We start from the raw sequence: 27,979 nt of genomic DNA, 5'->3' as shown, positions 1-27,979 counted from the left end.
GTCGCTATATCCTGTTGGAAAATAAAGTAGGGCTTAAAACTCGGTAACTTACTATCTTATGGTCCCCTCCTCTTAGGTTCTATTTGCCTAGCTATGATTCTTGCTTAATGCAATCGGATTAACATGCTCTCCTGGCGTTGAATGAAATACAGAAAAACTGGTGATTATAGAAGGTTGGAGATAATATCGAGGCTCAAAATAAGACTGAGAAATTTATTGAACCAAATCAATTTCCTCTAATCCCGTATACGGCAGTTTAAAAAAAATGGCGGCTATCACGTCAGATGTTTCTTTACTGTTTAGCCTCACTCTGAAATAACAAGCTATTCATAAAACCCCCTTTACACTGGACGGCGTCCTTTCTGCGTCCTTTGTGAGATAGATGAAACTGGCATCACTGTGGTTGTAATAATGTGGCAAAATCATTGCTTTGGTTGGAGAATGATCGGCCAGTTTTCGACACTTAAATAATTTTTTTTTTTTACTCTCAAACAAGACCCTAATACAGGACGCAGAAAGGACGCCGTCCAGTGTAAAGGGGGCTTAAGGGGCTATTTTTATCTGTCACAGAAGAGCAAGTCATTAAGTTCAGACCAAATAACTGTCTTGATTGTTGTCAAAAGACTGGGTCTGTCAAGTGGCAGTGCCTGCATAGAGCAGTTATGCAAACAATTACCAGTCATATCAGTCTTGAGATTACATTACGAATCGAATGGATCATTCAAAAGTGCACTTGATGATCTGAAAGGTAAAGCCATGAAGGCGGTTTTTGCAGTTAAGCAGGCTTTACAGTCCACCACCCACAATATGACCCAGACATATTTAAAACTCTTCGATATCCTTATAAAACCCATACTGATGTACGGATGCGAAATCTGGGGACCATCAATCGCATCTAAAAGCATAAAATCTCTTAAATACATGAATACTTTGCCATTCGAAGTAGTACAAAATAACTATTGCAAATACATTTTAGGTGTGAGGCGCAATGCCAGTAATATAGCAGCTAAAGCAGAACTAGGTAGATTCCCAATTACGCATGACATAATGGGTCATGCTACATCCTACTGGCAAAGATTTTCTGAAATGCCAAAGCAGCGCTTGGCAAAAACAATGTATGAATATGAAACAAAACAGGATACACAGGTAAAAAATTGGTCAAGCGAAATCAAATACATTACTCAAAATCTAATGAAAACACAGACTAATACCCCCTCGAAAGCAGAAGTAAAAAAAGCACTGGAAAGTCATTATACCCTTTTGTTTCTCAAAGAAATAGAGCGAGAAAACAGCATACTACGTACATATCGATTATTTAAAACAAATTATGAAAGGGAAGCGTACACAACAGCACCTATACCAAAACATGAAATGCAAAATTTGGCAAAATTTAGAACAGGGGCACATGACTTAGAAATCCAAAGAGGCAGATACCGAAAACCAAAATCAATACCCCCTGAAGAAAGGATCTGCAAGTTATGCTCAGATGAAGTGGAAAACGAAATACACTTTCTTTTAAAATGCCCCTTACTCACCAAACACAGGGAGATCCTAAAACCAGATCCTACACAAACCCCAGAGGGTCAGTTCAAATGCATAATGCAGTCAAACGATTTACATGTTATAAAGAATGTGGCCCACTATATCACAATGTGTAATAAGGTAAGAAAAAATATTCTCAACCAACCACCACCTAGTCAACCAAAGTAACGAGCGTATACTGCAATTGTAAAATCTGATCACAGTTATTGTATAAACAATATTGTAATTTACTATTGTAATTTTAGTTATATGATTATATTATGTATACTGTTAGGTCATAGTCATTGTAAAAAATGTACTTGAACCGCAATAAATAATAAATAAATAAATAAATTACAGGATGACGCAGAGCCAAATGGCTGTCTATTTATCTAGAGACACGTGTGTGGATATCTATGTAACATCCATCTGTCGCCCTTGTAGAGGGTACCAAATGGTATGTCATGGGTCAGACAAATTAGTAGAATAATTCAAAACCAATATGCCAGAAAGAACTTTATTACAGAGTATTTTGCAGTGTCCTTTTAGTTGTGCCGAAAACGAGAAACATTGTCCAGCTTTCTCTTGTAAGGGAATGTATTGCCATCCTTCAAGTTGACTTGCGTCGAAAAACACCACCCAACAGGTATATTGATATTGGATCAATATTTGATCGACCTAAATTCAACGTCTAATTCACGTTCATCCAGCCACTTCAGAACGCCGTCATAACGTGGCATTGATTCAACTTTGTATTGTGGTCGTCGTTATGCTAGACAACGGTAAAGATCAACATTGTTTCAACTTTGAAACAAGATTATTTGCCCGCTGGGGCAATGACTGGGACATACATGAGCTCAGCTCTGTAACATAGGGTAGACAACACTAACCACCTACTTTTGAATTACTCAAAGAATTATGGACACTTGCTGCTACAGCCATGTACAGGAAGGATTCCCATAATCGTCACAGTGAACTTTGGAATTGTAGTTATATTTCTGGTTTCATTTTAAGCAAGAGTGTTGTTTCAATTTTCAACCTACCTGTGCCCAGCGAAGTGAACCGGACTTATCTCAACTGTTAGTGCGCCAAGTCACATGACCCTGTGGTCACTCTAGTCAGATGAACAGTAATCAGTCAAGTGGTTTTGGGTGTGTGTGTGTGGTGTAAAAATATATAGAAAATTTAGTAGACAAGTAGCAAGAATACCGGTCGGTCACCTGTGTTTGGAACCGTAGATAGCATATAATGTGAGTAATTGTAAAATGTATTTCTTTTTCTTTAACGTATATACTGTAGTTTGTTTCTATTAGTTTCTATGAGTTTATTGTTTATCGCATACTTATGTCATTTTTTTCATTTTTTTAGATTTGTACAAAGGCTCGAAGTGCACAAAGAACAAACGTGCCACGGTGTCCATTGTGCTAACAAAACAGTAACAAATTATGCTATCTAAAAGACAATAAATGATTCAGTCATTTTATGCGTAACGTTGTCTACAATATCAACATTGTTCCTAAAAGACTTGTTTCTCAGTGATAAGATAAACTTATATCTTTCTGAAAAGGCACATGATACTTACCCGAGTGGGCGTCCTCGAAGCCTAACTGTCTGCACGTAACTCTGGCGTCGTTAAACCCCCACCTCCAATCACACACCCTCAGCCACTCCCCATTGTGATATATCTCCACGCGACCTTGGTATTGTGTGTCTCCATCTTGAAGGCGAACGTCTCCTTCGGCTTTAAAAAAAAAAAAAAAAAAAAAAATATATATATATATATATATATATATATATATATATATATATATATATATATATATATATATCAACATATAATAGCATAATTGTTATAGAATTTGAGACCCCACAGAGCGTTTCACTAATTTCTTATCTAACATTTTACTAAGCACTGCCATGTCGAACGCACATTCTAGTGGGTCAGAGCCTACAGTTATTTTCATTTTTAATCTTTAAGTGCATCATATTTTCCCTTCACAGATTTATCACAAAGGCCTGCTCCAAAACGGTTTGACATACACATAGATATTTCATATATTTTTTATGTTTCCTCTATCCCAGTTTACCACAAACATCCATAGTCTTATTCACAACAAGAAAGAAGGCTATGGTTCGAGATTTGGCCAAACAATGCCGTATTTATTGTACAACCCAACTTTCCTAATGATTATGATGTGACGAGTTAGCAAAAGCAATTATTTACAAACAGTTTTGACCAAAAAAAAATTATGATCGTGTTTATAACCAAAGAATAGTAAATGGTTTCTTTAATTACATGTTAAGTGAATTTTCTTTTCCCATGGATTTAAACACCCTAGTTGTCTTCATACCTCTCCCTATTTACATCCATTTAAAACAACTGATGCATGAAAAGTAAACTCGATCGTTTGCAACATAACAAGTGAAGGTAAACAGGTAATCAACCTAGTCTTAATGAGGTCTTGTTAGTCCCTCTCACCTCTGGCTTTTCAAAACTCTGTGCTTATTGTAATCATATTTTCACTGGTTAGCACTTTTACATTGTCCCATTTTGGCACATGGTTGTTGTCTGACATATGACCTGTGATGGCGGATTTGTGTAAGGGCCTATTCCCATAGATTTTAGATCGATTTATCCCCGTGGGGAGTCTCACTAGATTTCTGTCAGATAATCCGGCTTAAATGTCCGTCCCGCCTACTTCAAGCTGTAAGGGGGTAATTATCTTTCGTGCCGCTCGACTGACAACTATTTAGCGTGAACCCCCAGGGAGTTAGGTCGATCTAGTTTGGATCGATCTAATCTCTGGGAATGGGGTCTGAGACTTCTGTTTGAGTATTTGGATCTGGTTTTGACTCCCTCGCTTACATTTCCCTGTACTGCACACAAGCTGCCCCATGTGTATGACGACATTCTCAAACCCACCCTGGGAGGAGGGGTCTAGAGCGACTAACAAGTCATCATCAAGACTGAGGTAATTGCCTGTTTACCTTCACCTGAACAGGTTAAGGCGAAACAGTCAACAGGTAAATCAGACATCTGGATATATCATAAAAGAAAACTTTTTGACTATCAAAACTGAAATCCAAAGAAACTATTTTCACATCAAACCCAAGCTTTCAGCCCCTAGGCCTTCTTCAGGGATTTCTTTTTTCAGATATTATCTGAAAGCTTGGATCAAATATCACATCTTTATCAGTCATTATTTGCTAGTGGTGCACTGCAGGGGGGCCATAACAAGAATGTTATTTAAATTTAGATAGCCAACCAAATTCTCATGACATCGTTGTGTATGTTTCAATAACAAATCAAAGAAGCTGCATGAGCAAGGAGGATGTTGTTATAAAAGCAAAAAAAAATAGAAAAAGCAGAAAATATATCGAAATAACCCTCAAAATGGCGTCCTTTTTTGTGGAATTTTGACCCTACCTCTATTTAAGAACAGTTTGTTTAGGATTTGAATGGATTATTGAAGCAGGAAATACATCTACTGCAAGAAGATATAATAAACAGAATGTGCAAATTGTTATTTAAATAAAAATTTATTTGAAGTCACTGAAAAATGATCACAAAATTAGCTTAACTTACGATACATGCGGTGTCCCACCCCGATGAAAATTTCATCTAATCCTATCTTTCCGTATTAAAACTGTTCAATCGTCCAAAATAGTATGTCGGTTAGTTTGTGTCACGAAGTCCATGATAATATCAGTTTTCTCAAGAATTTCACATTTATTGCTCAGCAAGGTCGATTTTTCTTCACCGCGTCCCAATATAACGTTCGCAACGCTGAAACTTCAGAGATCGATTTTTATCAGACGACTTTAAAATGCCGCGTGAAAATTATACATCGATAGCGATCTTCTTCCATACTCACTAACTGATGACGTCTTACACACGAATGGCTTCTTTTGCACACTAAAAAAACCCAGCTCTAACTGGCGGGTGGCCCATTCTGATAACATGTCACGCAATGACGCTGTCGAGATAGGATGCAGGGCACAGGTGTAATTCCCTCGATTTAACCGTCACAGGATTGTTTATTGGGATCTTCTTTGTATGAAGGTGAGAAATAATGAGTTTCGTTTCATTTTTCTTCAATTATTTCAACATATTTGTGTACCGATTGATTTTTACCATTCTATAAGTAGGGTGACTTCGTCTGAACTTTCGTTTTGCGTCTGTTTCACATGGGGGACTAAAGGTCATATTGAACATGGTGACGCGGTGATACCGTATTCATGTTCTCTTGTTCTCGAAAACTCAATCATCGAAATTGAATTACTTTTTTTTTAGTTTTGTCTTAAATTAAGCTGCTACACTGTATTCCGTGCGTTTAAAATTTAACCGTCTGTAAAAACAGCAATAATGGATTACTAGCAACACTTACGTTACGCAATGAAGCACCGAAAATGGGTGAAGAAAATGTGTCTCAGTAATGCGTGTTTGCCACTCATAATGCACTGTACTTTGTTTGAATAAGCAATAAACTATTTGTGATCTTAGGTTATCCATTGTTCGTTATCAGAGTTAACAGATTCTTTGTGTGATTTTTTTTCAGAATCCCAAGAGTGGATGCCTTAGTGAGCACAGAACAGATATCACCATTGGTCTACATATGTCAGGAAGAATGTTATAATTATGAACTTTGTGTTACACTGAACTTCATTTTGTTAAATTTTGTATTTAACTGAACTTTATTGTGTTAAAATAATAATAAAAAAATAATAGTTCTGATAAAAAACTACAATCTGGAACATTCTTTAGATCAACTTTGTTCAGTGTGTGTCCCATATGACAGAGTTACAGTAAATAAAATATGTGCATTATTCCTGTGTTTGTCAATTCCATTTTAAAAGCATGTGAAAGTGGTGTGCCCCTCATGAATGAAGTGTGTATGGATAATAGCAAAAATATTGTTATTATTTACATGATTATAAAAAAAGTTTTTGTACCCGCGTCAATAACGTTACCGTGACCCACATATTCACCATTTTTATTAATTATGAAATGTGGATTAAATTCTTCAAAACCAGTTTTGAAGCATTGAGACAACATCCCCTTATGATTTAAACTAAAACTGAAAACATTCCATTAGACTTTCATTAGTTTGTGCAAAATATATTACCCAGGGTAACGCGTCTTGGATTTGGTGGGTATAGCTGTTCAACTCTCCTGTGTGCCCTAAAAAGGGCAGCTGCTGTTTCCCTTTTTATGAAATGATAAACTGTGATGGTGTAGCTATCACATCGCAAAATTACAGAGAAAGTTTGAAATTTTCGGTCAAATTCAACATTTTGTAACCACTAGCAAAGAATGACAGTTATAGTAGATCTTCATAGATGTGCCAGTAAAATGACGCATTTACTTCTTGAAGATCTAAACGGTGATTTGATGTGCATCTTCAAGTGACAAAACACGATACTGGGGCATGGCTACAGAATGTGTCAGTCAAAGCTCATGCTGTGCGATTTTCACAATGGCTCTATTCCCATAGATTTTAGATCGATCTATCCCCGCGGGGAGTCTCACTAGATTACTTTCAGATAATCCGACTTAAATGTCCGTCCCGCCTACTACAAGCTTTAAGGGGGTAATTAACTTTCGTGTCCGCCCGGCTGACAGCTATTTAGCGTGAACCCCCAGGAAGTTAGGTCGATCTAAAGTAGGTCGATCTAATCTATGGAAATGGGGTGAATGAGTGATCACATGGGTGAGAGTGTGCGTGCTATCTGTTCAGGAAAACCTTAATTTTTACCCGTGCATCACCCTCAGGAATTTGAGGGGTCAAATAATTCAATTCAATTCAATTCAATTCAATTTATTTCTGTACTGGTGCATAGATTGTCATGACCTTGTACAACATGATATACTAATGACGATACAATACAGTTAGTGCATTACCATTTCTCTAGTTGGTATTATGTTGCCCAACCATTTGTGAAGGAAAAAATAATATTTATATAATGAACATACGTACTAGTAAAATTACTCATAAAATATTCTATCTAAGCAATGAGATAAACCTTGGTGTGATTATAAATTTACCATAAGCATACTATACACATGTTACACAAAAGGATATGTGATATGTTTAAACTTAAAACCACAGTTACATAGCTGTTTACATGGCTGTTTAAGGCCAGTTTGATGGCATATATGATTACTATTAATGACAATTAAATAAGACAGATAAGTAAATAAGTTACACAGATATAAATATTGTGCCATGTTCAGTCCCACTGCCGAGTCACTTCTCACAACAGTGGGACCATACACTGACATTTTAAGGGATATGCTAAGAGTTACCAAGCAGAGCAACCACTTCACTTCTTTTCTTGAATGATTTGATTATAAAGTTGGAGAGGGACACTAAAGTATCTTTGTTGGCACTGTTAAATACATGGCATAATTGACTGTCTGGTGACCTTAAGCTTGTATCAGCTTTTAGGATTGAGGTTTTACTAAAAAAGGTGACTCGGTCTGCTTTGTACATTGGGCATTGGAATATAAAATGATATTCATCTTCAATTACCCCTTGGGTGCACAGGCGACAGATTCTGTAGCACCTTTCAGTTTTTGGCCAGGTGTGCCGCCCAGTTTCGATGTGGAGTTTATGGTCACTAAGACGTAGTTTAGCAAGGGTTGACAAGGTGTCATAATTTGTTATTTTATCAACATAAGTTGCCCTTTCACACTTTTGGTTAAGTATACGGAAGAGAGACAATTTACTGCTGGCTTGAAGTTTGCTATTGCATATTTGGGTAAAGTGGTCAGTTTGTCTTTGTTTGAAAATTGTGGTGAAGTTTTTTGGAGGTGACTGGCTAAGCCACACATCTCCAAGGCCAAATGTGAAAAGGATTATTCGGATCCCTCAGACCATGACATAGAAGCTGGTCTGAGTGTGTGGACTGCGGGAGGAACATAAGGTGTCAGCAACTTGTAACTATTTATCTCTTGTATGTATGCTTGTTTCATTAGTGTAGCATCAGACATTTGAATAATTTTACACCATAGTTTGACAGATGCAAACTGTATTTTGGTAAAGAGGGGAAGGCGGCCAAGTTCAGTGTATACACCATAGTTTGATACGTTTTGATGGAGGCCAAGGATTTTTTTGCAAAATCTTTAGTATAACTTTTCTGTAGGGCAGTTATCCGTTGACACAGAGTAGCCCCATATCTCTGAGCAATATGTAAGGATTGGGGAAATGAGGGTATCAAATAATTTCTCTTTTAAGGATGTGTTAACATTACTCTGAAGTGGAAGAGACTTGGACAGACTGAAGAATGCCTTTGTAGCACGTTGGAGGAGATCAAGGTTACCTAATTCAAATAATGTTCACCTATTTCTCCCCAAAAATAAACATGATAATTATTATATTAGACTTAGGAGTGAACATTTTATTTCATTGCAACACGATTAAAGGGATAATAACTCTTCGTATGAGATCTATATTTCACAATAAAAACATTGTGACCAACTCACAGAAATATAATATATTCTGTTGTACAAGAAAAACGGCAGTTATAGCTATTATTCTGATATCCGAGATTGTCTTCAGACCACGTGACCTCCATTGATGGCTGTACTCTGTTAAACAAACTTTTTAGAAAAAAAAACAGGGACTCACTTTGAATGTAAAAATGGATTCATTAACCATTGGTTAGTATGAGAAAATTGTTGTTTACTCCAGGAAAATTCATTTTTTGGCCAAAACGAAGAGTTTTTATCCCTTTAAAGTGTGACGTTCTCCAATTACAGAATAATGACATTGTATAATAATTGCTTGATTTAAATAACAGTAGGTTCAAACTGTTGTATCTTAAATGACGGAGTGTTTTTTAAATTTGTTTGAACAGTACAGATCTATAGATCTTACGTTTAACCTATTTTCTTATTTTTACATTTCGGACTCGTCGGCCGCACATTAATTGGGCCAGAGCCTTCAATTTCTTTTATTAATTTTCTTTTCGTCTTTGATTGCAAATCTATTTTAATTTATTCGGATTAAAAAGATTGTCTAAAAGTTCGAACTTTTTCCATTTACATAATGGCACGCTGATACTTTCTGCTTTTGATGTCTTTAATGGAGTTAAACCTTTTTTAAAATATTAAAAATCCTATAATGAATACATGTATGTGATCTGCAGTCCTGTGTTCAGGGAGTTTTCACCTTTTATGAAATGAGACACCTCACTTGTTTTCATATTTCTCTTTCTATGCACCCAAATGAAACCAATAAATGCAGAAAAAAAGTGAACTTGAACGTTTGCAACATAGCTTTGCGAAAATGAACGCCTATTAAATGGTACATGTGAATCGAGCGTGGATCCCCAGTAACACATAAACCACTTCTACTAGTTTCTTATACGATTCAAATAAATTCGACTAACCTGAAGAAATCACTCGATCAGTCATAAAAGAGCTTTAGACTGCTCCTTTCTTTATATTTTAGTCAGAATTTAACCTTCTTTCGTGACCTACTGATTCATCTGTTAGCATATTATCAGGCACTGTGAGTATATTTTCGTAAGGGGGTGGGAAAGTGATTTTTTTTTTTTTTTTTTTTTTTTTTTTTTACAAAATACGTGTAAGTCTCAACATTGCATACAAGTATTTATATAATTATAATCATAGTGGATAACACACTAAGGCATCGGATACGTCATATCGTCTGTGAACTGCCAATAAACGTTTATAGCCGTATTACATTTTTTATAGTTAATCGGTTACGATGTTGGAAAATCACGGGCCCTTACACAAAAATGATTTAATGCAGTTTTCATGAAGTTTCGATTTTCATTGAAGTGAAAAGATAATTTTACTTACTTTGACCTTGGCCGTCCTCAAGACACCGAGAAATGACCAATAAGAGAAGGAAAACCGTGTTCAGTCGACACATTTTCACCCCAGTCAGGTAACTATTACCTAAGACGATTGCACCTGCGCACGTCAATGTTTTGGTGGACCCCAGGCTGGGTTGCATGGCAACTAGGTTTAAAGGGAACGTCTTTTGTTGATTTAGGCATGGAATGCTCTCGGTTACCGAGTTACATCAATAACTTTATTACCTAATCTATTTGTGTGTGTGTTGGCACTTGCAAAGACGTCTTTTGAAATTAATCACCCTAGTTAACCTCACCGTTATTGATCTTGTGCGAAAGAATCGGAATTCTTAATTTACTGTTAGGGTATTTTATCATTTTTATTAAACATAAGTAGTTTAACAGCTGACAATAACTTGAAAATCAAAACGATGTTGCAATCATCTTTTCTTTAAATATCAAACAGGTCCTAGCGCTCGTTAAGTTACTACCCGTCCATGATGCCAATGTCTAAAAAACACCTGAGGTTATGGTTGTTTGACGCAACCTTAAGTTGTTATGATAACTCGAGGTATAAAACAGGCGATGAAACAGTGTGATGGACTAGAAGTAGGTCGTGCTACTGTAAGTCTGTCTATGACTTACAACGACGTTATCAGCTAGCACAGGATTGCTGTTTGCGCTGTTAACAAGCCATTGGTTGAAATACACTGGGTATTTTCTTATCAGCAGTTCACCTTAACAAAACGAAAGTAATTACGTCACAACATATCAATTCTGAACATTGTCAGGGAACAGTTCCCAAAATGTATTTTTCCTAAAGTTACACTTCTAAGATGAGACATCCGACTAGGTATTGATGATTTTGTGATGCTATTCTGGGACAGTTTATGCTAGACATCTTTATATGCTTGTGAAACAAACTGACAAATAATCCCACTTCCTTTGATGCCTCAAGCATTCTATGTATGATTTCGTAAGAAAGGTGGGAAATGTGATTTTGTATGTTTATACAAAATAAATAAAAACATTGCGTACATATGATTATATGGTGGCTAACAGGTTGAGGCATCGGATAAGTTATGTACCATCATACCGTATGTGACCTTCCAATAGATGTTCACCTGTAAATGTTAAACGGTTATATTGTTGGAGAAATATGGTCCCCTAAACTATATTTTGATGCTGTTTTCATGAAGTTTCGATTTTGATTGAAGTGAAAAGATGTGTTTACTTACTTTGACCTTGGCCGTCCTCAAGACACCGAGAAATGACCAATAAGAGAAGGAAAACCGTGTTCAGTCGACACATTTTCACCCCAGTCAGGTAACTATTACCTAAGACGATTGCACCTGCGCACGTCAATGTTTTGGTGGACCCCAGGCTGGGTTGCATGGCAACTAGGTTTAAAGAAGGGAACGTCTTTTGTTGCTTTAGGCATGGAATGCTCTCGGTTACTGAGTTACATCAATAACTTTATTACCTAATCTATTTTTGTGTGTGTGTGTTGGCACTTGCAAAGACGTCTTTTGAAATTAATCACCCTAGTTAACCTCACCATCATTGATCTTGTGCGAAAGAATCGGAATTCTTAATTTACCGTTAGGGTATTTTATCATTTTTATTAAACATAAGTAGTTTAACAGCTGACAATAACTTGAAAATTAAAACGATGTTGCAATCATCTTTTCTTTAAATATCAAACAGGTCCTAGCGCTCGTTAAGTTACTACCCGTCCATGATGCCAATGTCTAAAAAACACCTGAGGTTATGTTGTTTGACGCAACCTTAAGTTGTTATGATAACTCGAGGTATAAAACAGGCGATGAAACAGTGTGATGGACTAGAAGTAGGTCGTGCTACTGTAAGTCTGTCTATGACTTACAACGACGTTATCAGCTAGCACAGGATTGCTGTTTGCGCTGTTAACAAGCCATTGGTTGAAATACACTGGGTATTTTCTTATCAGCAGTTCACCTTAACAAAACGAAAGTAATTACGTCACAACATATCAATTCTGAACATTGTCAGGGAACAGTTCCCAAAATGTATTTTTCCTAAAGTTACACTTCTAAGATGAGACATCCGACTAGGTATTGATGATTTTGTGATGCTATTCTGGGACAGTTTATGCTAGACATCTTTATATGCTTGTGAAACAAACTGACAAATAATCCCACTTCCTTTGATGCCTCAAGCATTCTATGTATGATTTCGTAAGAAAGGTGGGAAATGTGATTTTGTATGTTTATACAAAATAAATAAAAACATTGCGTACATATGATTATATGGTGGCTAACAGGTTGAGGCATCGGATAAGTTATGTACCATCATACCGTATGTGACCTTCCAATAGATGTTCACCTGTAAATGTTAAACGGTTATATTGTTGGAGAAATATGGTCCCCTAAACTATATTTTGATGCTGTTTTCATGAAGTTTCGATTTTGATTGAAGTGAAAAGATGTGTTTACTTACTTTGACCTTGGCCGTCCTCAAGACACCGAGAAATGACCAATAAGAGAAGGAAAACCGTGTTCAGTCGACACATTTTCACCCCAGTCAGGTAACTATTACCTAAGACGATTGCACCTGCGCACGTCAATGTTTTGGTGGACCCCAGGCTGGGTTGCATGGCAACTAGGTTTAAAGAAGGGAACGTCTTTTGTTGCTTTAGGCATGGAATGCTCTCGGTTACTGAGTTACATCAATAACTTTATTACCTAATCTATTTTTGTGTGTGTGTGTTGGCACTTGCAAAGACGTCTTTTGAAATTAATCACCCTAGTTAACCTCACCATCATTGATCTTGTGCGAAAGAATCGGAATTCTTAATTTACCGTTAGGGTATTTTATCATTTTTATTAAACATAAGTAGTTTAACAGCTGACAATAACTTGAAAATTAAAACGATGTTGCAATCATCTTTTCTTTAAATATCAAACAGGTCCTAGCGCTCGTTAAGTTACTACCCGTCCATGATGCCAATGTCTAAAAAACACCTGAGGTTATGTTGTTTGACGCAACCTTAAGTTGTTATGATAACTCGAGGTATAAAACAGGCGATGAAACAGTGTGATGGACTAGAAGTAGGTCGTGCTACTGTAAGTCTGTCTATGACTTACAACGACGTTATCAGCTAGCACAGGATTGCTGTTTGCGCTGTTAACAAGCCATTGGTTGAAATACACTGGGTATTTTCTTATCAGCAGTTCACCATAACAAAACGAAAGTAATTACGTCACAACATATCAATTCTGAACATTGTCATGAAATTTCGATTTTGATTGAAGTGAAAAAATGTGTTTACTTACTTTGACCTTGGCCGTCCTCAAGACACCGAGAAATGACCAATAAGAGAAGGAAAACCGTGTTCAGTCGACACATTTTCACCCCAGTCAGGTAACTATTACCTAAGACGATTGCACCTGCGCACGTCAATGTTTTGGTGGACCCCAGGCTGGGTTGCATGGCAACTAGGTTTAAAGATGGGAACGTCTTTTGTTACATTACGCTTGACAAGTTCTGGGTTATTGAGTTACATCAAGGCCTTTGTTAGCAGATCTATTTATCGCATTATTTGCAAAGACGTATTTTGAACTGTGTAACTCGAGATAACCTAACAGTTAATAATCATGCACGGAGGCATCATTTTGTGTGTGGGTTAGTGTTTGCACCGTTTTCAATTGCATATGTAGTCTACTGTGTGTATGAGTCTGACTGCTAAGTCTAACAATTGTCTAAAATTAGTTCCTGACCAAAGAACGCAGTAGATTACATACCAGCACTTCGCTGTTATTGAAAAAAAAATGGCCGTCAATGCATAGAGCAGTAAAATCAGAATGGTATTAGTATACAAAAACTAATTAAACCATCCACGACCTTGAGTTTTCTGATCATTATGATTTTTCGTTAAGCATGGTCTTAAACGATCATGTTTGACATTAAACTAATGTTTGGTCAGAACGTAGCCTCACCGCCAGTGGTCAAGTTTCCATGTCCATAGGCCCCATAGTCCAACCCTTCTCTGCGTCAATTATATATTTAGGGGTAGAAAAGTCAGCTTGGATTCCCTTCCAAGTCGTCACTTCCAGGGTATTGAGCACTTTCCATGATCCAAGTTGTTACGTAAAATAGAAAAAGATACATCCATACAGATTCTAATCAAACTATATTCTTTATTTTTTGTATATTTTATATTCTGGTTATTTCTCACAACAAGTCAAGTTCATGATTGACATACCGTTTGGTCTCCTTCGTTTTTAATTATATATATATATATATATATATATATATATATATATATATATATATATATATATATATATATATATATATATATATACTTTTTTTTTGGAAGATGTCGGATTGAAGAAAAATATGGTTTGCACATGTCACTTTTTATGATAATGTTTGGTAAATAAATAACTTAAAAATCTTACGATGCATTACATAATTTTATTTCCTATTTTTTATTTTACTTGAAATCCACTAAAGTCAATCCTTGTTACAAGAAAGGTCTACTGGTTTTCAAATTGTGATTCTGTGAATGGTTTTGAATACTTTATGTATATTTTATTGATATCGTAATGTGGAAACTTCTGCATGCCACATAAACTACAATTGCCTTTTTTATTCGTGGCGCGTTTGTATTTGTGTTGACCATCAACTACTGAAATCGAAACATACCGGCCTCAATAACTATCTGCACATACGAAATATGCCGGATAGAAATGTGAGGGGACTTGTGGTTCGCATTTCATTTTATAATGAAGTGCTGATATGATCGCACAAAGAAATTCGCCGTTTTTTTTTTTTTTAAAAAATAATACAGGACATTTACAACACAATAAGACACAAATACATCTTCCACACACCATTCACACACTGCAAACAAAGTTCTTACAGATATTGATTAAAAGTACGTGTAGATTTTTTTTTTTAAATAAAAGAATCTTAGTAGGCCTAGGCTACGACAAATGTTCTTTTCTATTCATATCAATATTTTTTCCATACTGTCCCATTTTTTTCTTAGGAATTCGCCGTTTAAGTTGTTTTATCGACATCTAGAGGTCAAATGCAGCAATTTCGTTTTAAGGCTTGTTCTTGAAAAATTAAAACACTTGTCATTATATAAAGCATCATATAATTAAGCGCGTACTGTTTACCTTTAACGTCAGGCAAAGGTAAAGAAAGGAAATGTTGTCTTTGAATATTAAGATTTATGTCTTTAATTCATGGTAAAGACAATTAACAAAAACACGCAGAGGACGTTAAACCAGGCACTCCGGGAAGCAAACCCTTTGTTGTTGGTGCTTGTTTGGGACGTATCCAGTGTACCACTGTTACAGTAGTTACTAGTGCAGCACTGCCTGCAAACTTTACTGGTCCCAGTTCCAGTGCAGGTACTACCCTGGAGTTCCTCACTGGTACACAGTGATTGACTTCTGCACCCGCGGCTGTAGCTGTAGGCAATGGTGGAAGAACTGTAGAAGAGATTGTAACTTTCGTAGGCCGAGGCCGTCGTCTGCAAGAAAAAAAAAACGTGCGTCCGTATAATGATGACAGTGATAGCCATGTAGAAAAAAAAGATAATTATATTAATAAAGGCATTGATTAAATTGTGAATAACACCCCTGCTAAGTATCAAAAATGCATGTGTATGCATGTGCGTGAATATATATTTATGCACATGTGCGTTTATATTATCCCTGTGCCCGTGTCACTATGTTGTATCCATCAAGCGTGTGTGCGTGTGTTGGTGTGCGTGTCCATGTGTGTGCAATAGAGAGAGACACTCACGTGACACACGTATCCATACGAGCACGTGATATATGTGTTATAATAGTAATAACTGTTTTGTGATCCGCTACACGAGGAGGTGGCTGAGCAGGAATAACATCTAGGTCCGCTCTGAAATGAGATATCAGATATTCGAGCGTCCACTTAAAACAAAAAGGAATGCAATAATAAATTGAAGTCCAACAATAACCCCAACCATAAGCAAGGGCTTTAACCGTACAAAACAGCCGCTTGATTAAAGAAACAAGTCTTCTCTTGTTTGCAGACGGAATATAATAATAATAATAATAATAATAATAATAATAATAATAATAATATATTCAGCTTTGAATGTTACAATTTAACATTTCACAGAATATATACGCGAAGAATAGGACACAACATGATTTTGTCTTCTGTCTATCAAAGTAAACGATGTTGAAATGTACGTCAGTCTTTCCATAACTAAGTGAAAAAAAAAAACAAACTATAAAATCAGTCAATACTACTTACTGCAACGGTGGTTGTTGTGGTCGGGGTGGTGGTGGTTGCACTGGGGGGAGTAACACCCGCTGGTAGAAAAAATGGATTTTATATTTCAATGATTATTTATGATGTATAATTTTAAATATCGAACTTTTTCACCTCGCATTTCTTAAGCCACAAATGCCCATTTTGAAGTATTAACTTCCATACAGTTGTACTATGATGATGGACCATGCCGTTACCTATACTGTACCCCCATTTATGAGGTCTACGACATGCCTTCAAAGTGAAGCAATAATTCATGCCAAATCATGTCTGGCACACCATAAAACTTCAGACTTTCCCACTGGCAGTGAGAAAGACATACGTACGTAAATATCCTTGGCAGAAAACGCCAGCGTCATCGTAACTGCCTGAGCCACAGAAAAAGGTGTTGTATTCCCCTATTCCGGAGTGTGTGCAGTCTGTAAGGTTGCTCTCTGTTCCAAGACAGCCAACATAGGACAGCCAAAAAGACCCACTTCCCCTGGGGTACCAACCTGAAAAAAAAAAAAAAAATATATATATATATATATATATATATATATATATATATATATATATATATATATATATATATATATATATATATATAAGGTTCTGTACATGTTTAGGGTGGCATTTGCAGCAACGGTATTTGCCCGTTGCTTCCTCTGGACGACAACCTTAACGCTGCCAGATACAGAGACATTCTCCAGCAGAACCTGGAGCAGTTCGCAAGAGGGATATACAGAGACAATTTTAGATTGCAACATGACAATGCAACTCCCCACACAGCCCGCTTAATTGCAGACTATATCCGACAGAACAACATTCAGATGATGCCGCAGCCAGCAAGAAGCCCAGATGCAAACCCAATTGAGCACATGTGGGACGAACTTGGTCGTGCTATTCAGAGGAGAAATCCTCCCCCTGCGAATCTAGATGAACTGCGAGATGCCCTTCAAGATGAATGGACCACAATTCCTCTTCAAAGAGCTTTAACTCTAGTTCACAGTATGCCACGCCGTCTGGCGGCCATTATCCAAGCTCGGGGTGGGCATACCCGCTATTGAAATTAATAATGAACTCTGAAGATGTTTCTTGACAATTTCCCCTAATTTCATATTTATTGTCAATCACAGTATAATTTTATGTTTAATTGTTCACTTGGTACTGTTATGTAAAAAAAGTATTCTTTTTGGCGACATGAGAAAAAAAAACTAAATAAATTAACGCTTTTTTTCACATTTGCATTGGTTGTTTCTCTTTGACTTTGCCAATCCTCCAGCTTCACATATTTCACAATATAAACAGTATTAATTTGGTAATATCAATAATAATGAAAGAAACAGGGCGATATGTATCCGAAAATTTCCGTGTACCAACCATTTTGGACAAGAGTGTACTTATACCAAGTCATTGTCACCAAATCCGAGAAAATGTCATATTAGTGTTTCAAATGGGATAATAATAATACTAAACTGGAACATAATTTGATACCACATTTTGTTACATCATTTAAATCAATAACATTTTCAGTCTTTACACAATGGAGGAAAAAAGGAACATCAAATTTACGACCAGAAAATTTAATTAAAAGTATTTTAGCCCTTTTTCTGCTGCCCGAGAGATCAATTTCGAATTATAATTATTTCAATATTATTTCATTTACAGGTAATTATTCTATTCTGTTCCATTATATGCTGTGTAAAAACCTGATACTAGTAATTCATACGTTACAGGGAATTTATCTCGCTTTCTATGCAATTCTATTTAGCTAAAAAAAAACATGTCTTACTTGAAGTGGCCCTTACGTATCCGCTATACCCCAACTGACGACAAACAACTGCGGCGTCGTTGCTTCCCCATCCATAGTCACAAACACGCCTCCATAGTCCGGCAAATTTTATCTCCACGCGGCCGCTGTTGTAGCCGTTACCGTCCACTAGACGAACTTGGCCATCGTCGGCTAGAAGAGTAAGGCCAAAAAAAAGCTTACTTGCAATACCTATATTGATTCGCATTTTGGGACTGCTATGAATTTGGTATTCATCTTGAAACTAAAACACAAGAACGGCATGAACAACTACCCCTCTTCTCGGTGATTAAGCCAATTAGCCCTGGCCTCCTTGATTATTAAAGAGAGTATTTTTTTTTTTTTTTTTTTTTTTTTTTGGGGGGGGGGGGTGGTCTGTTTTGGAAATGAATGATTTTTCAAGTGAGAATCGTTTCAACAATCCGTTTTAAAAGCCATGCAAGGATGCATTTTTTTTTCTTATTATGGCGTTGATCAGACAGTGGTCTAATTATTTATGGTGTTGCCTCATACTCACGCGCTTCACAGGTAACCCCGGCGTCCACGGCAGAGGTTGCCGAGCAGTACCAAGAACTGGGGTGGCCTATCCATCCATGGGTGCAGGCATCTAGTCTGCTTTCTGTACCGGCACAGTTTAATTGGTCTGAAAATTGCCATTGCACAATACAAAACCGTTATTTACAGTGAGTTCAGTTACCATGTGAGCTGACACTTAACTGTCAAGCTAGACTGAATAGCCATAATCTTTGATAATGGGGAAAATGAATCACCTCAGTCATCTAAATAAATCAAAATGAGAAGAGATAAGATTCCCCTATTCCGCAAAATCTGTTCGACGAGGATTATAATGAAGAAACAATTATCCTTACTAAAAAGTGAATGTTTCAAAATTATTACAATAGGATGGATAAAACTCCTTTGCTTTGATATATGAAGCCGGAAGAAATCCCTGACCTATCTTTGAGAAGAACATTCCCAAAAGATGTAAATTGGATTATGATATATTCTTAATTTAAAGACAAACACCCTTTGGTTGCTCGAAGTTAAGAAAGTTCCGATGCTTCCTTATAATTCACAAGCAGCAGAACTTGAGGTATTTTATCACTCCTTGTTTTTACTAACAGAAATCTGGCTCTTCCATCAAGCTTGACAGTAAACTATCAACAAAAAGGTAACTAAACTCTATTTAAAATGTCGGAATGGCAGTGTCAACATATGGAAAATATATTTCAATACCTAAAAACATAACAAAAAGGCATATTATTGGCGATGATGCAACTCTTCTTAGGGCGTTTTGTCTGCCATTTTGAAAATCGTTATTTTACCTACCTTAATAATTGTTGAAGAAAAAAGCTCCACATGTGTGTTTAGCATCATTTTCGGACACAGAAAACACTTACTTCTCAAAAACGTGTGCTTTATGACCCTATTTCACACAGACAATGGCAATGAATTGACAAATTTCACGATTCGTGGTTGAATCGTAATCAGTTCGTGAAGATCTTAACAAATTCGTATATATTCGTAGTCAGTTCTTGCACTTCTTGACCAACAGGGATTGGTGGCAAAAACTTGAATGCCCCTTTTTCACACAGAACACGAATCCCACGAATCGCCAGAATTGAAAATTTCATGATTCGTGCTTGAATCGTAATCAGTTCGTGAAGTTCTTAACAGATTCGTATATAATCGTAGTCAGTTCTTGCAATTCTTGATCAATTGGGAATTCGTGACAAAAATTTTGAGCTGTTCAAAGTTTTGGCCACGAACTCCCGATTCCAAAAAATAATAGTGAATTTTTGGACAATATTCGTGCGATTCCAGCCGAATCCCACGAATATGCGTAACACTATCGCACCTGTATTGTAACTGAATCAAAATATCACGAATCCTCACGGATCCTGAAATTTGTCAATTCCTGGCGATTCGTGGGATTCGTGGTCTGTGTGAAATAGGGGCCTTATCCAACCCTATTCAATACAGGTATACACATTAATACTGTATAGTTACTACAGTGACTGTATATGTGGTACACATGATTTGTATGCTTATCCAAAAATAGTGATATTACCGACCTAAAGAATGCTCCTAGCTCAAATCTCTCATCAGAAATTAACTTTATGACCCATTTTGCCTCTAAAATAACTTGTTCCTTGAGAGATTTCCAAAAAAGCAATTATTATTTACTCTACCCTACTCGTTTGCATATGTAGATGTTGAATTATAAGTGAGCATAAACTTAGAATATCATTTCTATGAAATGACGTTTACACTGAGGTAATGATTAAAAATAGAGTTCATTCAGAATACAATATCAACTGGTCCAATGATCGAATATGGCGGACCCTACATGAAAGGATGACTGCTTAATCCTGTAACGGTCTATCCGCCTCCAGTCGAATGGAGCCGATCGAGATTTAATTAATAGTGCCCCTACTGGGACGGCTCGTGGGGAGTCATGTGAGAGACCGAGAGCTGTAAATGTCATATTTTATCGTATTAATTGACATTGTTTATTACAGGTAGCATAATAATAATAATAAAGATAATAAAAATGGTAATAATAACAATAAATATTATAACCACACCGAGTGTCCGTCTGTTACAGAGATATAAGGGTTGGAAATTTAGTCGGAAACACAGAAGGGCAGACAGGCGTAGAACCAATACCTAGAACCACCCTCGAAGTCCCCCTCGGTGTCCAAGATGTCCAGTAATTCAGCACCCAAGCTGAAGCCAAGCTGTCTACATGCCACTTTGGCTTCATTCCAGGACCAACCGCTTTTACACACTCTTCCCCAGTCTCCTGCGTAGAATATCTCCACTCGTCCATGATACTGTGAGTCGCCGATCAATCTCACTTCTCCGTCATTGGCTGTAGGTAATGCAAAATGACAGAAACAGCGAGTAAGGACAATAGTGCACAGATGACTTCCGGTATATGAACGTTCATTGCTCATTAGCATTACTCCTTACGCCACATAAAATTAATCTGTGCTTTGTTAAATATGTACACCTCCGTCTACCAAGGATATCCCCTTTTATAAAACTACAGTTTTGGCCATTTTCCGGAAGTAAAGCCGCATACTTTCTAGCTTATTTTCCCAAAGTAAAGCTGCACACTTTCTAGCTTATTTTCCGAAAGTAAAGCCGCATACTTTCTAGCTTAAGACAGCCAGGATTTTGTGTGTGTGACTGAGGGGGGGTCTGGATCCACCTTTGAAATATACTCACGTCCTTTACAGAGAACGCCGGCATCATCTGACGAAGATTCGGAACAATAAGATGAGATGATACCAACGCCGTCATGGGAGCAATCTCCTAGGGTCGACTCAGATCCCTGACAATTCAAATCGCTTATCCAGTAATGACCTGGTGTTTGAAAATATAATTCATAAAAATACTGACTTTGACTTCAGCATATTCAAGTAAGGCAACAGTCAATAATTAATTATGTAACTTAATGCCAGATTGTCAGTGCCCTCCGAAATAATTCTAATATTGCAAAATTTCTCAGTCGACATTTGTTTTTTTTTTTTTTTTTTTTTTCCTGTAATATGTAAAGTAATTTGTACTAACAGTCATTGCTGTGTTTTGTTTACCACTAATAAAAAACCGTGTTTGGATTCTTTTCATTATTTGCACCTTAATAAGCAGCTTAAGTGATCAACGTCCCTGCATGCATTGAACTCACAACAAAACATTAAGCAAGCAATAACGCATGTACACATTTAGTGTTTGTATGTTATTTTGATACGCATATAAGTTACAAAAAACAGTTCTGATATTATAGGTCATAATATTATACGATTTCTATCTGTACTAATACAAATCGAATTTATATTGATGTGTCTTTATTTTCACCACACCTTTAATGTGTGTGTGTGTGTGTGTGTGTGTGTGTGTTTGTGTTTTTAAGTATTTCTAAATAGTGTTTAAGTATTCAAACCAATGCATGTTGTTTTTTGTCACGTTATTAAGCAATAAAGGACATCGAAATATTCGTGATTGAAGTTTTCAGGTAATTTATAAAATGTGTATACTCACCTGTCCCCCGTGGTGACGTCCCCAGTATCCGTGTGTGGGCTCCGGTGAAACCAAGCTGTTTACACGCCACGTCAGCGCTAGTCAGGTCCCAGCCGTAGTCACAAACTCTCCCCCATCTTCCAGAATAATAGATCTCCAAACGGCCTTCGTACGCATTTGATGTGTTAATAAGACGCAAGTCACCGTCACCGTCTGAAAACATAAATGAAACCCCATTCAGATGAATGTTTTATATTATATTATATTATTATTTTAACTGCATTATTGTGCATGAATTGATCATATCGTGTTTGAACGACTTCCATTATCTCATGTCGTGTCAACTGACTTTCCGACCAATGTGTCTGTGCACTAGCGTTTTTTTTTATTTACCTTTTCTCATTTACGATATTGAAAGTTTTAGAAGGGCTACAAAATTTATTTAAAAAGATATCTGCGCAAAAGGAAGCAGATCGGATCTTTTAAATGAAATAACTTCATGGACCAAAGGGTACCAGAAAATCATAAAGCACATGTTTGATAAGGGTCATGTACTGACTTCTTTTTTCCAGACACCGGTAAAAGTGATGGGAAAACCATTTATATATACCTTTATCAGTGTATGAAATTCAAAGAAATTACTAGCCAGGGAGGGGGGGGGGTAGTCAATTCAGTTTAAGTTCACCTTGCAGTCTGCCTCATTTCTTCTTCAATAATTTATTCATAATTTTTATTCCGATTTCGTGATATTATCTGATCATAAGTTTTGCTTTTCTATATAGCAACAAGTATGACCAAATATATACTGTATATTCTTGTCAAACAAATCTATCTCTGTGCTGACAATAAAGAAGAAAGAATTCAGCACGTAGGGTCCTGCACGCTAAGGGCCCGTAGACAGTCCTGCAGGGCCTCTTATCTCGAACGCATGGCTTATTGAGAAAAGCTATACCACATAGAGGCTACAATATATTATATGGGGCGAGTATGGGCGAGTTATGGGATCGAGATGCTTGCGCTCGGTCGCAATGCGTGATACTTTCGAGTTAGGCCTACGCAGGCCTACCCAACTACCAGACTCGGCACCTAAGGATCCTGAATTAACCGGTATATCGGACCACACTACCCGTTTTCAAGGTGTGTTTCAGATCACGTTTCGGAGTATCAGCCAGAACACCGACAGGATGAGCCCTGGCATGCTCGGCTGTCACCTTGGTTGGATAGTAAACGATTGTCGTAAATTCGCTATATGATTTTAAAACCGGGTGCATAAATTTGAAAGCCACCTAGATAAACCTTAGACTGCCACATTAATCTAATACAATGCAAAAAAAGCCCTATCAAAAGTGGTTAAAACATTCAAACCGAATGTCATAAAGTCCCCATATATCCCCGGCCTGAAAGTTACCAGCCTCGGGCTGTCGGGCTGGCCGCCATTTCATACACTGCCTTCGTGCTACAAAATATATGCATGCACTATGCTGAGAACGAGTTCAGAGATCTGCCACAATGGCCATAATACAGACAACTGGATGGTAGGTTAAAATGCCACGTTTGTGGTTAAATAATAAGATCCAGGGCATAATAAGACAAATGTATGTATATAAAATCATTTCTGCAGTCTAAGAATAAAGTGATTTCTGAAAGGATGAAAAAATATATATAAAGAGAGAGAAAAGTGCCTCACCTCCATGGCATATAACCCCGGCGTCGTCGTTGTTACTTTGACGACAAAAGACGGAATTGATGCTGCCAACCCCACCATGGGAACATTGGGTTATATTGGACTCTGTTCCTCCACAGTTTACATTATACAGCCAGTATTTACCTGAGTCAGAAAAATAATTTAAGCCAAACAAGTCACTATTAAAAAAAATGCAGATTATCTATAAACGGGATATATATATATATATATATATATATATATATATATATATATATATATATATATATATATATATATATATATGTCAAAGGCCAAAACCAAATCTATTTCTATGCATAAAAGGCCCAGCCAGCATGTTAATTACGCCCTGACTGGGCCCATTCTTTATGTTGTCTATGTATTGTTAACAGCATAATGGGAAAGTTAAAGCTGCCAGTTTGTTTGTATGGCATGTGCTGGGGATGTGCAAGATCAAGGTACATACTCAGTATTATGATACTTTCAGGTGTGGCAAATGAGATATTTCATTACCTGTGATATATAGGCCTATAAGTTAATGTAACATGTTATATGTTTCCTTTATGATTCATTTGAAAGGATAAGATAAGATAAGAGTTTATTTAGCCAATTATAAAAGATAGTATACCAATAGTATACCATACATAAAAGATAGTATACCATCTGAACTAAAAAAAATGAAAAAATACATTGTCAACTTCAAGCTCTTGTAATAGATACATAGTAAAATAACACATTTACATGTAGATGGATAAGCACACTTGTCGACACAACCGAGGGCATCAATAGCGTATATAACTTACCAGTGCCTCTCGGACTCCAGCCTGAAAAAGACGAATGAGCCCCAGCCAATCCAAGTTGCCTGCAAACCACTTTGGCGTCATTTAAGCCCCAGTAGTAGTCACACACACGTCCCCACTCCCCGGCATAGTACACCTCAACACGGCCTTCGTAGGGGCTAGTTGTGTTTACCAGGCGAACGGCACCATCGCCAGCTGCAAGGTAAAGGAGGATACTTATTTGACCCCACTCAGTCAGAAAACAATGAAATCTCGCCGCTTTGGACTCGTTTGATTGTTATGGGGATATCAACTCTTCATATGAAATTCGCATTTCACATAAATGCACTGTAAATAACACACGGAATATAATAAGTTCTATGTTACCCTCAGAAACGGCAGCTAAAACGCAATTACTCGGGAATATGAGGTTCATCACACCATGGAAACTCAAAGATGATTGCCTTTTGCAAATTTTTTGAGAGTGTATTGAGAAAAAAGTTCAAATTGTGAAATGGACCAACTTCGTATCTCGGATCGGATTCATAAACCATGAGAAAATTACCGTTTTCTTAAAGAAAATCCGTTTTTGACCAAAACTGCAATTGTCATCACTTTAAATAATTAGTAAATCGTGTCGCTTATTGCCCTTAAAAAAGATATCGGTATTTACGTACGTGCTTTACAGATGACCCCAGCATCGTCGTAGTCTCCGGTGCCGCATAAATAGCTGATGGTGCCCCACCCTGGGGACGAACAGTTGTACAAACCCTCTTCAGTTCCGGCGCAATTGACGTCGGACAACCAAAAGGACCCTGTGCCTCTGGGGTCGTGGTCGCTATATCCTGTTGGAAAATAAAGTAGGGCTTAAAACTCGGTAACTTAGTATCTTAGGGTCTGTTCATCTGTTAGGTTCTATTTGCCTGGCTATGATTCTTGCTAAATGCAATCGGATTAACATGCTCTCCTGGCGTTGAATGAAATACAGAAAAACTGGTGATTATAGAAGGTTGGAGATAATATCGAGGCTCAAAATAAGACTGAGAAATTTATTGAACCAAATCAATTTCCTCTAATCCCGTATACGGCAGTTTAAAAAAAAATGGCGGCTATCACGTCAGATGTTTCGTTACTGTTTAGCCTCACTCTGAAGTAACAAGCTATTCATAAAAATCCCTTTACACTGGACGGCATCCTTTCTGCGTCCTTTGTGAGATAGATGAAACTGGCATCACTGTGGTTGTAATAATGTGGCAAAATCAGCCAAATGGCTGTCTATTTATCTAGAGACACGTGTGGGTATCTGTGTAAAATCCATCTGTCAAACTGGTAGAGGGCACCAAATGGTATGTCATGGGTCAGACAAATTAGCAGAATAATTCAAAACCAATATGCCAGAAAGAACTTGATTACAGAGTAATTTGCAGTGTCCTTTTAGTTGTACCGAAAACCAGAAACATTGTCCAGCTTTCTCTCGTAAGGGAATGTATTGCCATCCTTCAAGTTGACTTGCGTCGAAAAACACCACCCAACAGGTATATTGATATTGGATCAATATTTGATCGACCTAAATTCAACGCCTAATTCACGTTCATCCAGCCACTTCAGAACGCCGTCACAACGTGGCATTCGCCGTGTGGTCATCGTTATGCTAGACAACGTTAAAGTTCAACATTGTTTCAACGTTGATTATTTGCCCGCTGGGGCAATGACTGGGACATACATGAGCTCAGCTCTGTAACATAGGGTAGACAACACTAACCACCTACTTTTGAATTACTCAAAGAATTATGGACACTTGCTGCTACAGCCATTTACAGAAAGGATTCCCATAATCGTCACAGTGAACTTTGGAATTGTAGTTATATTTCTGGTTTCATTTTAAGCAAGAGTGTTGTTTCAATTTTCAGCCTACCTGTGCCCAGCGAAGTGAACCGGACTTATTTCAACTGTTAGTGCGCCAAGTCACATGACCCTGTGGTCACTCTAGTCAGATGAACAGTAATCAGTCAAGTGGTTTTGGGTGTGTGTGGTGTAAAAATATATAGAAAATTTAGTAGACAAGTAGCAAGAATACCGGTCGGTTACCTGTGTTTGGAACCGTATATAGCATATAATGTGAGTAATTGTAAAATGTATTTCTTTTTCTTTAACGTATATACTGTAGTTTGTTTCTATTAGTTTCTATGAGTTTATTGTTTATCGCATACTTATGTCATTTTTTTCATTTTTTTAGATTTGTACAAAGGCTCAAAGTGCACAAAGAACAAACGTGCCACGGTGTCCATTGTGCTAACAAAACTGTAACAAATTATGCCATCTAAAAGACAATAAATGATTCAGTCATTTTATGCGTAACGTTGTCTACAATATCAACATTGTTCCTAAAAGATTTGTTTCTCAGTGATAAGATAAACTTATATCTTTCTGAAAAGGCACATGATACTTACCCGAGTGGGCGTCCTCGAAGCCTAACTGTCTGCACGTAACTTTGGCGTCGTTAAACCCCCACCTCCAATCACACACCCTCCGCCACTCCCCATTGTGATATATCTCCACGCGACCTTGGTATTGTGTGTCTCCATCTTGAAGGCGAACGTCTCCTTCGGCTTAAAAAAAAAAAAAAATATATATATATATATATATATATATATATATATATATATATATATATATATATATATATATATATATATATATATAGAACAACATGTAATAGCATAATTGTTATGGAATTTGACACCGCACAGAGGGTTTCACTTATTTCTTATCTAACATTTTACTAAGCACTGCCATGTCGAACGCACATTCTAGTGGGTCAGAGCCTACAGTTTTTTTTTTTCATTTTTTTTTTTTTTAAGTGCATCATATTTTTCCTTCACAGATTTATCACAAAGGCCTGCTCCAAAACGGTTTGACATACACATAGATATTTCATATATTTTTTAATGTTTCCTCTATCCCAGTTTACCACAAACATCCATAGTCTTATTCACAACAAGAAAGAAGGCTATGGTTCGAGATTTGGCCAAACAATGC

At 37.0% G+C, this 27,979-nt stretch overlaps 1 protein-coding gene and 1 long non-coding RNA gene across 2 annotated transcripts; one reads left to right on the top strand and one right to left on the bottom strand.

Moving 5' to 3' along the window:
- The first annotated feature begins 4,730 nt into the window (after positions 1 to 4,730).
- Positions 4,731 to 6,348, top strand: LOC147760273 (uncharacterized). The gene is made up of 2 exons (XR_015335638.1): positions 4,731 to 5,584; positions 6,081 to 6,348. It is a non-coding gene; the product is annotated as an uncharacterized LOC147760273 (long non-coding RNA).
- Positions 6,349 to 18,814: 12,466 nt separating this feature from the next.
- Positions 18,815 to 27,924, bottom strand: LOC106175577 (scavenger receptor cysteine-rich domain superfamily protein-like). The gene is made up of 9 exons (XM_086994140.1): positions 27,912 to 27,924; positions 27,391 to 27,549; positions 25,618 to 25,785; positions 24,965 to 25,156; positions 24,165 to 24,305; positions 22,499 to 22,690; positions 21,686 to 21,823; positions 21,122 to 21,326; positions 18,815 to 19,094 (listed from the first exon to the last, which is right to left on the bottom strand). The coding sequence occupies exons 1-9, from the start codon at positions 27,922 to 27,924 to the stop codon at positions 18,974 to 18,976; spliced, it is 1,329 nt and encodes a 442-aa protein (XP_086850266.1). The 3' UTR covers positions 18,815 to 18,973.
- Between the last annotated feature and the right edge of the window lie 55 nt (positions 27,925 to 27,979).

This window comes from Lingula anatina, chromosome 8 (genome assembly GCF_051362555.1).
Source record: "Lingula anatina isolate TDL-2025a chromosome 8, LinAna3.0, whole genome shotgun sequence".
Lineage (NCBI taxonomy): Eukaryota > Metazoa > Brachiopoda > Lingulata > Lingulida > Lingulidae > Lingula > Lingula anatina.
The sequence above is the reverse complement of the archived record's forward strand: the minus strand, read 5'-3'. Positions and strand labels throughout refer to the sequence as shown.

Excerpts from the sequence above, each read along its gene's own strand:
- LOC106175577 (XM_086994140.1), bottom strand. Across the intron at positions 25,157-25,617 it reads TGGGGTCATCTGTAAAGCAC|CTGGCGATGGTGCCGTTCGC; the intron begins GTACGTAAATAC and ends TTTACCTTGCAG. Across the intron at positions 24,306-24,964 it reads CTGGAGTCCGAGAGGCACTG|GTAAATACTGGCTGTATAAT; the intron begins GTAAGTTATATA and ends TTTCTGACTCAG.